The sequence below is a fragment of the Chaetura pelagica genome, unplaced genomic scaffold, assembly GCF_000747805.2.
Source record: "Chaetura pelagica isolate M959 unplaced genomic scaffold, ChaPel_1.0 scaffold290, whole genome shotgun sequence".
NCBI classification, from domain to species: Eukaryota; Metazoa; Chordata; class Aves; order Apodiformes; family Apodidae; genus Chaetura; species Chaetura pelagica.
This window is the reverse complement of record NW_009951792.1, coordinates 13,342-26,293: the sequence shown is the minus strand read 5'-3', so window position 1 is coordinate 26,293 and position 12,952 is coordinate 13,342. Positions and strand designations below refer to the sequence as shown.

General features: G+C 53.2%; 2 protein-coding genes across 2 annotated transcripts in view; one reads left to right on the top strand and one right to left on the bottom strand.

Annotated features, from left to right (window-relative positions):
• ZMIZ2 (zinc finger, MIZ-type containing 2) overlaps positions 1–3,596 on the top strand; it is a 10,085-nt gene extending 6,489 nt beyond the window's left edge. The window contains exons 14-17 of the mRNA XM_010001144.1: positions 2,768–2,816; positions 2,926–3,014; positions 3,165–3,337; positions 3,461–3,596. Of these exons, the coding sequence (XP_009999446.1) occupies positions 2,768–2,816; positions 2,926–3,014; positions 3,165–3,337; positions 3,461–3,596 (447 nt within the window). The remainder of the gene's footprint in view (positions 1–2,767; positions 2,817–2,925; positions 3,015–3,164; positions 3,338–3,460) is intronic.
• Positions 3,597–6,672: 3,076 nt separating this feature from the next.
• PPIA (peptidylprolyl isomerase A (cyclophilin A)) lies at positions 6,673–7,501 on the bottom strand (the record flags this gene model as incomplete). Its single annotated transcript, XM_010001031.1, has 4 exons — positions 6,673–6,808; positions 6,932–7,104; positions 7,255–7,343; positions 7,453–7,501. Coding segments are annotated over 4 exons (447 nt in total), but the record flags the coding sequence as incomplete, so codon positions are not given.
• Between the last annotated feature and the right edge of the window lie 5,451 nt (positions 7,502–12,952).

The window sequence follows — 12,952 nt, the reverse complement described above, 5'->3', positions numbered from 1 at the left end:
CCCCCCCTGCCCCCCTCTGCTCCTCCCGTCCCCCCCAGGTCCCTGTGCTATATCCTTATCCCTGGCTATTAAAGGATTTCATTTCAGCGGGGCTTGTGTGTGTCGCTGGTCACGGTACAGTTCACTCACACACACAAATGTCCCCCTTGGTTTCTCATTTGGGAGGACACCAGGTGAACCAGGAGCCACCCATGTGGCCAGGAGGGCTGGTGGTGCACTAGGGTGCATTAAGGTGAAGGGAGGTTCTCCTGCCCCTCTTCTCTGCCCTGCTGAGGCCACTGCTGGAGCGTGGTGGCTGGGTCAGGGCTCCCCAGTAGAGTCCAGTGGAGGGCTGAAGGATGGTGAGGGGTTGGAGCATCTCTTGTATGAGGAAGGGCTGAGAGACCTGGGGCTGTTCAGCCTATAGAAGAGTGGACGTCATCAACGCTTATAGATACCTGAAGGCTGGGTGTCCAGAGGATGAGGTCAGACTCTGCTGTGGAGCCCAGTGACAGGACGAGGGGTGATAGGCACAAACTAGAACATGGGGAGGTCTCTCTAAAATCAGGAAAAACTTGACTTAGAGGGCGAGGGAGCCCTGGGGCAGACCGTCCAGGGGGCTCTCTGGAGTCGGCTGAAGAGATCCAAAACCTGCCTGGATACAACCCTGTCTGTGTCATCTGGTAACACGGGGTCACCTGCAGCAGGATGAATGATCTGAAGAGGTCCATTCCGACCCCCGGCCATGGCGGGATCCATCACCTCGCTGTAGGGCTGGTCCTTTGTCCCTCACCCAGGCAGGGGATCCCAGCTGGGTGGCTGGAAGGTTTCTGCCTCTTTGCAGGCGGCTGCGGCCGGGCCAGGCAGCGGACCGTGCCCGCTGTACTAAACCCTAGAGCCTTAACCCTTTTACTATAGATGTTTTACACTAGAAGCTTAGCACTAGACCCCTAACCCTTGGCCCTAATCCCTAAATCCTAGATTCTAGACACTTTTCCCTAGTCCCTGAACCCTAGATCACTATCCCCTTACACTTAACCCTAGACAATTTATGATAGACCCTTAACTCATGACGCTAGACCCTGCACCCTGGACACATAACTCCAGACCCTGGACCCTTAACCCTAGATGCTTAACTCTAGACTCTTAGGCCTACAGCCTAAACCCTAGATACTTTACCCTAGACACTTAACTCCAGACACTTAAACCTAGACCCTTAACCCTCAACACTAGAACATAAACCCTTAACCCTCAGTGGCAGTCCTGCCCATCTAACTAACAGAGACTTCCACGGAGCTTTCTCAGGAAAGTCCTAGGGAGACTTCAAAGGAGAGTCCTACAGAAAGTCCTTGGAAGGATCCCTTGAACGGTGCTCGCCTGCTGAGCACCCCCGACAGCCCCCTGGCTGCCACACTGTCATCCACCCTGCATGGCCCAACTGGTCAGGGAGGCACCGCAGAGGCAGTCTGTGGTGGTTCTGACCCACTGGCCCCTGTCAACAAGCGTCATCTGCTACTGGGTGGTACCAGACAGGACACCGTGAGTGGACAGCAGGACAAGCACCCCAGGCCAGCCAGCACCCACAGGACACAAGAGACCAGCCCCCCCCCAGGGTCTCCAGCCCGCTGCCAGTAGTCCCAAGACCCCCAGCTGAAGGCAAGAGGGAGAGAGCACCAAGCGGGCTGTGCTTGTTGCCCACGGGGGGGTTGGGGGGGGGCAAATCCAAGAGCAGGGACTGCCACAGCAGCTGTGTGTGCATCTGACCTCCTGCGACCCCTTGGGCCCGGAGGAGGAGCTGCACAGCTGCACCCACCCTGCTGCAGGAGCAGGTAGAGTACGTGCCCATCACAACCCAGCAGCACAGACACTACAGGCCCAACTTCAGTATTTTGTGGAGAGAGAGAGACAGACAACAGGCACAGGTCTCCATAACTCACTGGCCCAGCACCAACCCTGTAGCATCCACACACAGTAGAGATCTGGAGGCAGCTCAGCCCAGCCCTCTCCGAGATCCCAGTTTCCAACTGAACCCATTAAGAAAGTAGGTGATGTCTTTGCAGCAACTCCATCACTGCATTTAAGCAGCCAGAGGGGGCTGCAGAGGTTAACACAGCCCCTGCCTACCCCACAGGTGGCTTACCTGTGATGGGGAGTGAGAGGACGTGTAGACAGGGCATCACCAGCACTGCTGCTGCAATAGTGTAACTGCTGGTGAGGCTTCTGCTTTGCATGGGTTTAAGAGTGGGGGCTGGCCGAATTGGGATTGGGAGGTCGCCGCTTACCTGTGATGGGGAGTGAGAGGACGTGTAGACAGGGCATCACCAGCACTGCTGCTGCAATAGTGTAACTGCTGGTGAGGCTTCTGCTTTGCATGGGTTTAAGAGTGGGTGCTGGTCGATTTGGAATGGGAAGGTAGCTCTGCCTGGCAGCACCTCGCCATGTAGATGGCTCCTGGCTGCCCAAAATCCTCCCAGAGTCGTTGGGAGGCGGCAGCGTGCTCTGCCTGGAGAGGTTCGAAATGAGCAAAGAGGTTTTTAATTTAATCCTTGCCAGCGGAATGAGTGCACATCTGCCCCCCTCCTGGGACATACGGCATATGTAAACTGCTTTGGATGCCGTGTGTATTAGTTCAGAGTTTCCAGATGCCTCCAGATAAGAGTGTGAGGTAGGGAATGCTCTGCGGCTCCTGGAGGGAATCCCAGGGCTCTAAGCATCGAGGAGGGGGGAACCCCATGGGCAGGGGATGTGCCAAGGGGGCAACAAGTCTTCACCCCAACCTGATTAACAGTCTCTTCTCTCTTTGCAGCTGTTTGCAGACAAGGTCCCCAAGACAGCAGGTTGGTAAAGTGGCACTGGTCGTACTGTGGCTGCACAAACCCCCCCCCGTGTTTTCCCTTACTCCGGGTAAAACAAGCTGTTCATGGTGGTTTTCTTCTTCCTTTGCAGAAAACTTCCGTGCCTTGAGCACCGGTGAAAAGGGATTTGGCTACAAGGGGTCCTGCTTCCACAGAATCATTCCTGGGTTCATGTGCCAGGTGTGTGGTGCTCCTGCTGTGGGAGGAGGGTGGGTTTGGGAGTGGGTGCTGGTTGATTTGGGGTGGGAAGGCAGCACTGCCTCCTACCTGCAGCCTCTGGCTCAAGTGTCTTCTCCTGCACCCGTGACACAACCCACCGCTTCTCTGCAGGGCGGTGACTTCACGCGCCACAACGGCACTGGCGGCAAATCCATCTATGGGGAGAAGTTCCCCGATGAGAACTTCATCCTGAAGCACACGGGCCCTGGCATCCTGTCCATGGCCAACGCCGGCCCCAACACAAATGGCTCCCAGTTCTTCATCTGCACCGCCAAAACCGAATGGTGAGCTGGGGGCTGTGAGGGTGAGCTCGGGGATCCCTGCCAGGCTGAGACACACCCGGCCTGGCGCTGAGGTCCCTGCACGGGGCCGGCAGGTGCCAACCGTGACCGCTGCTTCTCCTGCAGGCTGGATGGCAAGCACGTTGTCTTTGGCCGCGTCAAGGAGGGGATGAATGTGGTGGAGGCCATGGAGCGCTGCGGCTCCAAAGATGGCAAAACGAGCAAGAAGATCACTATCACCGACTGCGGGCAGCTCTCCTGAACCCTCCTCGGCCCCGCTGACCGCTCCTTGGCAGGCCGGGCACGGTGCCGGCTGCAGCCCACCCCATCCCACCCCATCCTGACCTACTGCTGCGCTTCCGCTGGGCCTCAGCCCCATGGGCATGGCCTGGCCAGGCTGCAGTTACCTTGATGAGTGAATAAAACGAGTTAAACCACAGCTGACCGTCTTGCCCTGATGTGACAGGCTGGGTGGGAAGTGGCCATGAGGGCTCCCATCGTATTGCCCCTGCACTGGGTCTGTAGTCGGGTCCAGAGTGATCAGGTGCCCACAGCTGGAACCTGGGGTCCCTGGGCCTCTTGGTGTTGTAAATTAGGATGTGACTCATTCCCTTCAGGCATGGGAGGAGAGGAGTGTGCTCCCCACCTTTGGGTGTATGTCAGCAGGTGCCAACAGTGACTGCTGATCTGGGCTGAGCTGGGAACATGGTGGTCCTAGTGCTTGTAGTGATGCGAGAGACTGGGATGGTGCTCCCAACTTACGGGTACCCAGCCCTAGCATTATCCCAGTGTTTCCAGTCTTGAGGGTGCTTATGTGCATTCAGTCTCCAGTATTCCCAGTTTGGGAGATTCCCACTGTAGGGCCACCTAAGTAAGTACTGCTGGGATACCAAGCTCTGGGAGGAACTCCGTGCTCCCAGATTGGGGAACTTGTGCCTGTGCCCAGAGCCGGTTTTCCACACAACTGCTTGGGGTGTCCATTCTGGAGCTGGGCTTCACTGGGGGCTGGGGAGGGGCAGCGGGAGAAGGGCATACCCAGCATGAGCTCTTAGTCTTGGTAGGTAGCTTCCTTGTGGGAGCCTGTGGGGGTGCGTGTGTACCTTCAGGTTCTTTGAAAACCCAGCCCAACTTCAGGGAGCAGGGACAGTTTCAGCTAGGTGAGGTTGCTCACAGCCCTGTTCAACCTGGCCTTGTGTGTGTTCAGGGATGGGGCATCTACCAGTGCCGGTGTCTGACCACCTGCAGCATGAACAGTTTCTTGCCAGGTGCCAGTGGCCTGGCAGAGAAGGACCTGGGAGCCACTGGTTGACAACTCGTTGAACATGAGCCAACAGTGTGCTCAGGTGGCCTAGAAGGTTGATGACATCCTGGCTTGTATCTGGAATAGTGTGGCCAGCAGGAGCAGGGATGTGATTCTCTCCCTGTGCTCAGCACTGGTGAGGCCTCACCTAGAGTCCTGGGTGCAGCTCTGGGCCCCTCAGTTCAAGAAGGATCTTGAGGTGCTGGAGCAGGTCTAGAGGAGACAATGAGGCTGGTGAAGGGACTAGAGTGAAAGTCTTACAGGGAGAGGCTGAGGGAGCTGGGGTTGTTTAGTCTGGAGAAGAGGAGACCTGGGGAGGACCTTCTCACTCTACAACTCCCTGAAGGGAGGGTGTGGTCAGGTGGGGGTTGGGCTCTTTTTCCAGGCAACCAGTTACACGATAAGAGGACCTGACCTGAAGCTGCTCCAGGGGAGGTTTAAGTTGGATATAAGGAAGCACTTCCTCACAAAGGGGCTGCTCAGACATTGGAATGGACTGCCCAGGGAAGTGATGCAGGCACCATCCCTGGAGGTGTTCAAGGAAAGGCTGGATGTGGCACTTAGTGCCATGGTCTGGCTGGTGTGGTGTCAGGTCATAGGCTGGACTTGATGATCTTAAAGGTCTTTTTCCAGCCTTGGTGATTCTGTGATTCTGTGATGTGGTCTGACTCTCCTCCCCTTTTGTTTAACACCATCATCCCTTGTCCTGTCAATACAGGCCCTACTGAAAATTCTGTCCCCATCTTTCTTATAAGTATTGAAAGGCAACAATAAGGTTTATCTAGAGTCTTTTCCAGACTTACCAATCCCAACTCTCTCAGCCTGTCTCCAGGGCAGAGCTGGATCATCTCTGTGGCCTTCTCTGGTCTCAGTCCAGCAGATTTTTCCTTGTGTTGGGGAACCCAGAGCTGGATCCAGCCCTGCAGAGGAGTCTCACCAAAGTGGAGCAGAGGAGGAGAATCCCCTCCCTTGACCTGCTGGCCATGCTGCTGGGTAATTAAAGCCCAGTTTTGGGTTGACATCTTTCTGGGCTGCCAGTGCACATTGCTGGCTCATGTTCAGCTTTTCATCCACCCAGTTCCCCCAAGTCCTTCTTCTCAGGGCTGCTTTCAATGCCGTCGTCTCCCAGGCTGTACTGATATCGGGGGTTGCCCCAACTCATGTGCAGAACCTTGCACTTGGTCTTGTTGAACCTCTTGAGCTTGACATGGAGCCATGTCTCAAACTTGTCCAGGTCCCTCTGGATGGCATCCAGTCTTTCAGGCCTATCAATTGCACCACTCAGCTTAGTTTTGTCTGCAGTTGTTCTGAGGGTGAATGCGATCCCACTCTGTCACTGATGAAGACATTAAACAGTGCTGGTCCCAATACAGACCCCTGAAGGACACCATTTGTCACTGATCTCCATCTGGACATCAAGCCATTGACTCCTACACTTTGGAGTCCACGGCCATCCAGTCAGTTCCTTACCCACCATCACATCCATATCTCCAATTTTGAGATAATGCTGTTGTGGGGACTGTGTCAAAGACCATACACAAGTCTAGATAAATGACAGCTGTAACTCTTCGGTTCAGTTGCTCCATTATAGAGGGCCATCAGGCTGGTCAGGCAGGACTTGCCCTCGGTCTGTCTGAGCGCCTGAGGTGCCGGGTGTCCCTTGTGGAGCTGGACTGTGCAGAGCGGGAGGCGGCGCGGGACGCGGAGCCCTTGCTGAAACCGAACGGCGGCGTCGCTGCACCTTCTTGTGCAGCACCGGGCAGCGGCGGAACCTTCCTATGAGGCACGGCAGGGGGCTTGGGAAGGTTTTCACTGCTGCACTCACACCGACACCGCTCAGGAGCGGGGCGAGACGGTCAGCTGTGGTTTAACTCGTTTTATTCACTCATCAAGGTAACTGCAGCCTGGCCAGGCCATGCCCATGGGGCTGAGGCCCAGCGGAAGCGCAGCAGTAGGTCAGGATGGGGTGGGATGGGGTGGGCTGCAGCCGGCACCGTGCCCGGCCTGCCAAGGGGCGGTCAGCGGGGCCGAGGAGGGTTCAGGAGAGCTGCCCGCAGTCGGTGATAGTGATCTTCTTGCTCGTTTTGCCATCTTTGGAGCCGCAGCGCTCCATGGCCTCCACCACATTCATCCCCTCCTTGACGCGGCCAAAGACAACGTGCTTGCCATCCAGCCTGCAGGAGAAGCAGCGGTCACGGTTGGCACCTGCCGGCCCCGTGCAGGGACCTCAGCGCCAGGCCGGGTGTGTCTCAGCCTGGCAGGGATCCCCGAGCTCACCCTCACAGCCCCCAGCTCACCATTCGGTTTTGGCGGTGCAGATGAAGAACTGGGAGCCATTTGTGTTGGGGCCGGCGTTGGCCATGGACAGGATGCCAGGGCCCGTGTGCTTCAGGATGAAGTTCTCATCGGGGAACTTCTCCCCATAGATGGATTTGCCGCCAGTGCCGTTGTGGCGCGTGAAGTCACCGCCCTGCAGAGAAGTGGTGGGTTGTGTCACGGGTGCAGGAGAAGACACTTGAGCCAGAGGCTGCAGGTAGGAGGCAGTGCTGCCTTCCCACCCCAAATCAACCAGCACCCACTCCCAAACCCACCCTCCTCCCACAGCAGGAGCACCACACACCTGGCACATGAACCCAGGAATGATTCTGTGGAAGCAGGACCCCTTGTAGCCAAATCCCTTTTCACCGGTGCTCAAGGCACGGAAGTTTTCTGCAAAGGAAGAAGAAAACCACCATGAACAGCTTGTTTTACCCGGAGTAAGGGAAAACACGGGGGGGGGTTTGTGCAGCCACAGTACGACCAGTGCCACTTTACCAACCTGCTGTCTTGGGGACCTTGTCTGCAAACAGCTGCAAAGAGAGAAGAGACTGTTAATCAGGTTGGGGTGAAGACTTGTTGCCCCCTTGGCACATCCCCTGCCCATGGGGTTCCCCCCTCCTCGATGCTTAGAGCCCTGGGATTCCCTCCAGGAGCCGCAGAGCATTCCCTACCTCACACTCTTATCTGGAGGCATCTGGAAACTCTGAACTAATACACACGGCATCCAAAGCAGTTTACATATGCCGTATGTCCCAGGAGGGGGGCAGATGTGCACTCATTCCGCTGGCAAGGATTAAATTAAAAACCTCTTTGCTCATTTCGAACCTCTCCAGGCAGAGCACGCTGCCGCCTCCCAACGACTCTGGGAGGATTTTGGGCAGCCAGGAGCCATCTACATGGCGAGGTGCTGCCAGGCAGAGCTACCTTCCCATTCCAAATCGACCAGCACCCACTCTTAAACCCATGCAAAGCAGAAGCCTCACCAGCAGTTACACTATTGCAGCAGCAGTGCTGGTGATGCCCTGTCTACACGTCCTCTCACTCCCCATCACAGGTAAGCCACCTGTGGGGTAGGCAGGGGCTGTGTTAACCTCTGCAGCCCCCTCTGGCTGCTTAAATGCAGTGATGGAGTTGCTGCAAAGACATCACCTACTTTCTTAATGGGTTCAGTTGGAAACTGGGATCTCGGAGAGGGCTGGGCTGAGCTGCCTCCAGATCTCTACTGTGTGTGGATGCTACAGGGTTGGTGCTGGGCCAGTGAGTTATGGAGACCTGTGCCTGTTGTCTGTCTCTCTCTCTCCACAAAATACTGAAGTTGGGCCTGTAGTGTCTGTGCTGCTGGGTTGTGATGGGCACGTACTCTACCTGCTCCTGCAGCAGGGTGGGTGCAGCTGTGCAGCTCCTCCTCCGGGCCCAAGGGGTCGCAGGAGGTCAGATGCACACACAGCTGCTGTGGCAGTCCCTGCTCTTGGATTTGCCCCCCCCCAACCCCCCCGTGGGCAACAAGCACAGCCCGCTTGGTGCTCTCTCCCTCTTGCCTTCAGCTGGGGGTCTTGGGACTACTGGCAGCGGGCTGGAGACCCTGGGGGGGGGCTGGTCTCTTGTGTCCTGTGGGTGCTGGCTGGCCTGGGGTGCTTGTCCTGCTGTCCACTCACGGTGTCCTGTCTGGTACCACCCAGTAGCAGATGACGCTTGTTGACAGGGGCCAGTGGGTCAGAACCACCACAGACTGCCTCTGCGGTGCCTCCCTGACCAGTTGGGCCATGCAGGGTGGATGACAGTGTGGCAGCCAGGGGGCTGTCGGGGGTGCTCAGCAGGCGAGCACCGTTCAAGGGATCCTTCCAAGGACTTTCTGTAGGACTCTCCTTTGAAGTCTCCCTAGGACTTTCCTGAGAAAGCTCCGTGGAAGTCTCTGTTAGTTAGATGGGCAGGACTGCCACTGAGGGTTAAGGGTTTATGTTCTAGTGTTGAGGGTTAAGGGTCTAGGTTTAAGTGTCTGGAGTTAAGTGTCTAGGGTAAAGTGTCTAGGGTTTAGGCTGTAGGCCTAAGAGTCTAGAGTTAAGCATCTAGGGTTAAGGGTCCAGGGTCTGGAGTTATGTGTCCAGGGTGCAGGGTCTAGCGTCATGAGTTAAGGGTCTATCATAAATTGTCTAGGGTTAAGTGTAAGGGGATAGTGATCTAGGGTTCAGGGACTAGGGAAAAGTGTCTAGAATCTAGGATTTAGGGATTAGGGCCAAGGGTTAGGGGTCTAGTGCTAAGCTTCTAGTGTAAAACATCTATAGTAAAAGGGTTAAGGCTCTAGGGTTTAGTACCTAGGCTTAAGGGTCTAGAGTTAAGCATCAAGGGTCTAGTGTAATGAGTTCAAGGTCTAGGTTTTAGATTCGTCATAGAATAAAGGGTGCAGGGTTTGGGGTTATGGGTCTATGGTAATGGTCTAGAGTCTACAGTTAAACTTCTAGGGTTAAGTGTCAAGTGTTAATGGTCTAGGTTTAAGGGTCTAGGGTAAACAGACTAGGGTCTAGGATCTAGGGATTAGGGCCAAGGATTAAGAGTCTAGGGTTGAGCTTCTAGAGTAAAACCTCTAGAGTGAAAGGTCAAGGGTTAAGGCTTAGTATCTAGGGTTTATTATCTAGGGTTAAGGGTCTAGGGTAAAGTGTGTAGGGTCTAGTGTCCAGGGTTAGGTGCCTAGGGTCCAGTGTGTAGGGTTAAGGGCCTAGGGTCTAGTGTTAAGCGTCTGCGGTTTAGGGTCTAGGGTTTAAGAGTCTGGAGTTAAGCGTCTGGGTAAAGGATCCAGGTTCTAGTCTCTAGTGTTTAGGCTGTAGGCTTAAGGGTCTAGAGTTAAGCGTCTAGGGTCATGAGTAAAAGTCTAGGTTTTAGATATAAGTGTCATAGAGTAAAAGGTATAGGGTCTGGGGGTAAGGATCTATGGAAATCGTCTAGACCCTAGGTACTTTACCCTAGATACTAAACCGTAGACCCTAGAGCCTGAACGCTAACCCTTTTACTCTAGATGATTTACCTAAAAGCTTAACCTTTGATTATACAGCCTAAACCCTAGACACTAGACTCTAGACTCTTTACCCTGCAACATTAACCCTAGACTGTGATGACCCTTGATGACTATGTCTCAACATTTTTCACATGACTCTAGAACCATAATTTCATTTTACGTGTCTGTTGTTTACAGTCTAGTATTAAGCCTCTAGGCTTGACAATCTGGGGTTAAGAGTAAATGGTTAAGGCTCTGTGGTTAACAGTCTACTGTGAACTGCCTAGCATTAAAGGCTTAAGAGTTAAAGGTTTAAGGACTATTAATACTAGACCCTTAACCCTAGATGTTCAACGCTAGGCGGTTAACCCTAGACCCTAAGCACGAGACTCTTAAGCCCATACTCGGGACCCCAGACCCAAGATCCTCAACCCTAGAAGTTTAGCCCTAGATCCTTAACCCGATATACTTAAGCCTAGACCGTTAAATTATACCTGAGTTCTAGAGACAAGCAATGGTGTCACTTCACAGCGGTGCAAGTTGAAGTCACGCATAAGGAAAAGCCAGGGATTTTTACAGGAGAAGTATTTTTATTGTATGTCTGTAAATATCTGCACCTCTTTTAATCATGAGGTGAGACATTGTCTCTGGGGGACAGACGCTGGGGGTGGCTGCAGGTGTTTGTTATTCCCTCAAAATCTGTACCAATAGGCGTATGTGTGTAAAAAGGTAACTGTAAATGCCCATGCTGTGTGTCAGGAGAAGGCAAAGCAAGCAATGTTTGTGTTAGGTGCGTGGGCCCGCCCCTGCTGGGTGTGTGCAGTAACGTGCTGCCTTGGCTGGGCATTGGTGGGCTCCTCTTTAGTGTCAGTGTTCTCAGCACCACTCACAAGACATCTCTTTTGCAGCAACCCCTTTTTCTGTGCCTTGTTCCCTGCATCCTTGGTTCCTAGGTCTACATCAAGGCTTCTTGTGCCAGTTGTCTGTGCCAGTTTTGACGGTAGCCTCTTGTCACAAATTGTAATTTTTTACTCTTTTCTGGAGCTGCCTTATGGCCTCCTTGGTGTTGAAATCAGAAAAGGATTGTCTGTAGGAATATTGAGATAAATGTGTTAATTGCAGGGATACCCGTTTGAATTGTATATGTATTAAAGACTTCTGCAAACTGAGAGCTGCTTGACCTAAGTATCTTGACTTTTGACGACTTAGCATGAGTAGCTTGAGTGATAAGGCCTTAGGCTGCAGTTTTAACTTATCTTTAGCTGAACTCCTGTGATGAAGCTTAGTTAGACTTTCACTCTACCACCCGCAGTAATGTTGAAATAAGATGCAGACAACAAGATAATGACCCAAAATAATCTACAATGGGAAGATGCGTTAACTGAAACTTAAGTTGGAGATATTGGACAAAATCAGGCTGTGGAAGAACTATCAAGCTGAGAAACAACCGGAAGAGAACAATGAGAAATTGTCCAGACAACAAGTGACTGATGGTTACGGGGACCCTGAGATAGGGGAACATAGAATAAATCAGAATGAGATGGTCATTGTTGTGGGAGGTAATCGGATGAGCAGTTGAATGTACAAGCATGTGGTCAGACTGTGAGCCTTTTAAAGGTGGAGTTACAGTACAGGTGGGGTCCCTCTGCAGAGGCACCCAGCTTGAGGTGCAATTAATGTATTCTGTGGCAGAACCAAGGCTCTGAGCTTCTCTTTACAGTTGGAGGTGAAGACTGGATCCAGCTACACCTAAGCTTCTTCCTGAGAAGAAGTTTAGAAAGCAAGGAGGTCTGGTCCAAACCTGTTGACTTGACAGGAGCGACTTTCTGGGTGCTTCTTGAACACTTTTTTCACGCTTGCTGTCCTGTATGACTTGCTGCCTGGTGGCACTTGCATTGCAGGAGTAATTTTTCTTGCTGAGCGTTTCCTCAATGTGTTGTGTCTCTGTGCAGTTGAGTTGAGTTGGAGCTGCTGTCTCTGGAGGGTATAGCAACTGTGGGGTTGGGAGAAGAATAGCAATGAGAGCCTGTGGTTCATGTTGCTATGCTGTCTGTGACTGTTGAGGCACAGATGGAGCATTTGAAGTCAAGTAGCAGCCCTCAGCAGGGAAGGGTGGTCACTTCCATGCGAGGGGAGGCTGGAGCCATCTAGAAGAGGTTTGTGAAGAGATAGTCAAGCAGTTTGGGTGTCCAGGTTGTTAAGGCCTGAATGTGTGGGGCTTAATGTTTATTATTTTTTAGCTTAGGTAGTTAGGCTCTAGAAGGTATTAGTTACACCTCTATTAGGTATTAGCATCCAGGTGATTGCTTGATACTGTTTTTTCAGATGCAGGGAGATGAGCTGCGCACCAAAGAGTGAGGGAGGAGAGGAGCAAAGCATGAGAAGGAAGTGGGTTGGTGCATACTGAAGAGCCTGGGGTGAGTTGGCCCCTGGTGTCAGAGAGAAGGTGTGAGTCGTGCCTGTATCGACTGGCTCAGGGTTTGGGTTTGTAGGAGCAAAGCGGAATATCTGCTCTGGAGGTGACTTGAGCAAGGTCAGTGATGACTAGTGAGCTGAAATGGCAGTTGTTTTTCAGGTGTTGTGTTGTCAGCGATGTGATAAGCATCCCTTTCTTCTGTTTTGGAGGCAGCACACAGGGCTTGACATGGCAACCTGTAACATCAGAGGCCAGCCAGGCAAGCCACAAAGGTAAGAGTGGTAGATGGGAATAGCTGCAGGCAGGCTGTGGTCGCAGGCTGTGTTTCAGCACATGCTGTTTGCTTTAATTTTTGCAGGTGAGGCAAATAGCCTTGGAGCAGTGAAGCAGCATGCCAACAGGCCATCTGTGAAGATGAGCTGGGTGTCAGCCAGGCTGGTGTCTAAGAGAAAGTTACCTGAGGGAACTCACTGAAGCTCCAGCTGCCCTTGTGATTCCTGGAAGCAGTGATCACCTCTACGCAGTCAATACCATCCACCCTACAACACCCAACCACTAAAACATCTCCTGAAACACCATGTCTGCTTGTTTTTT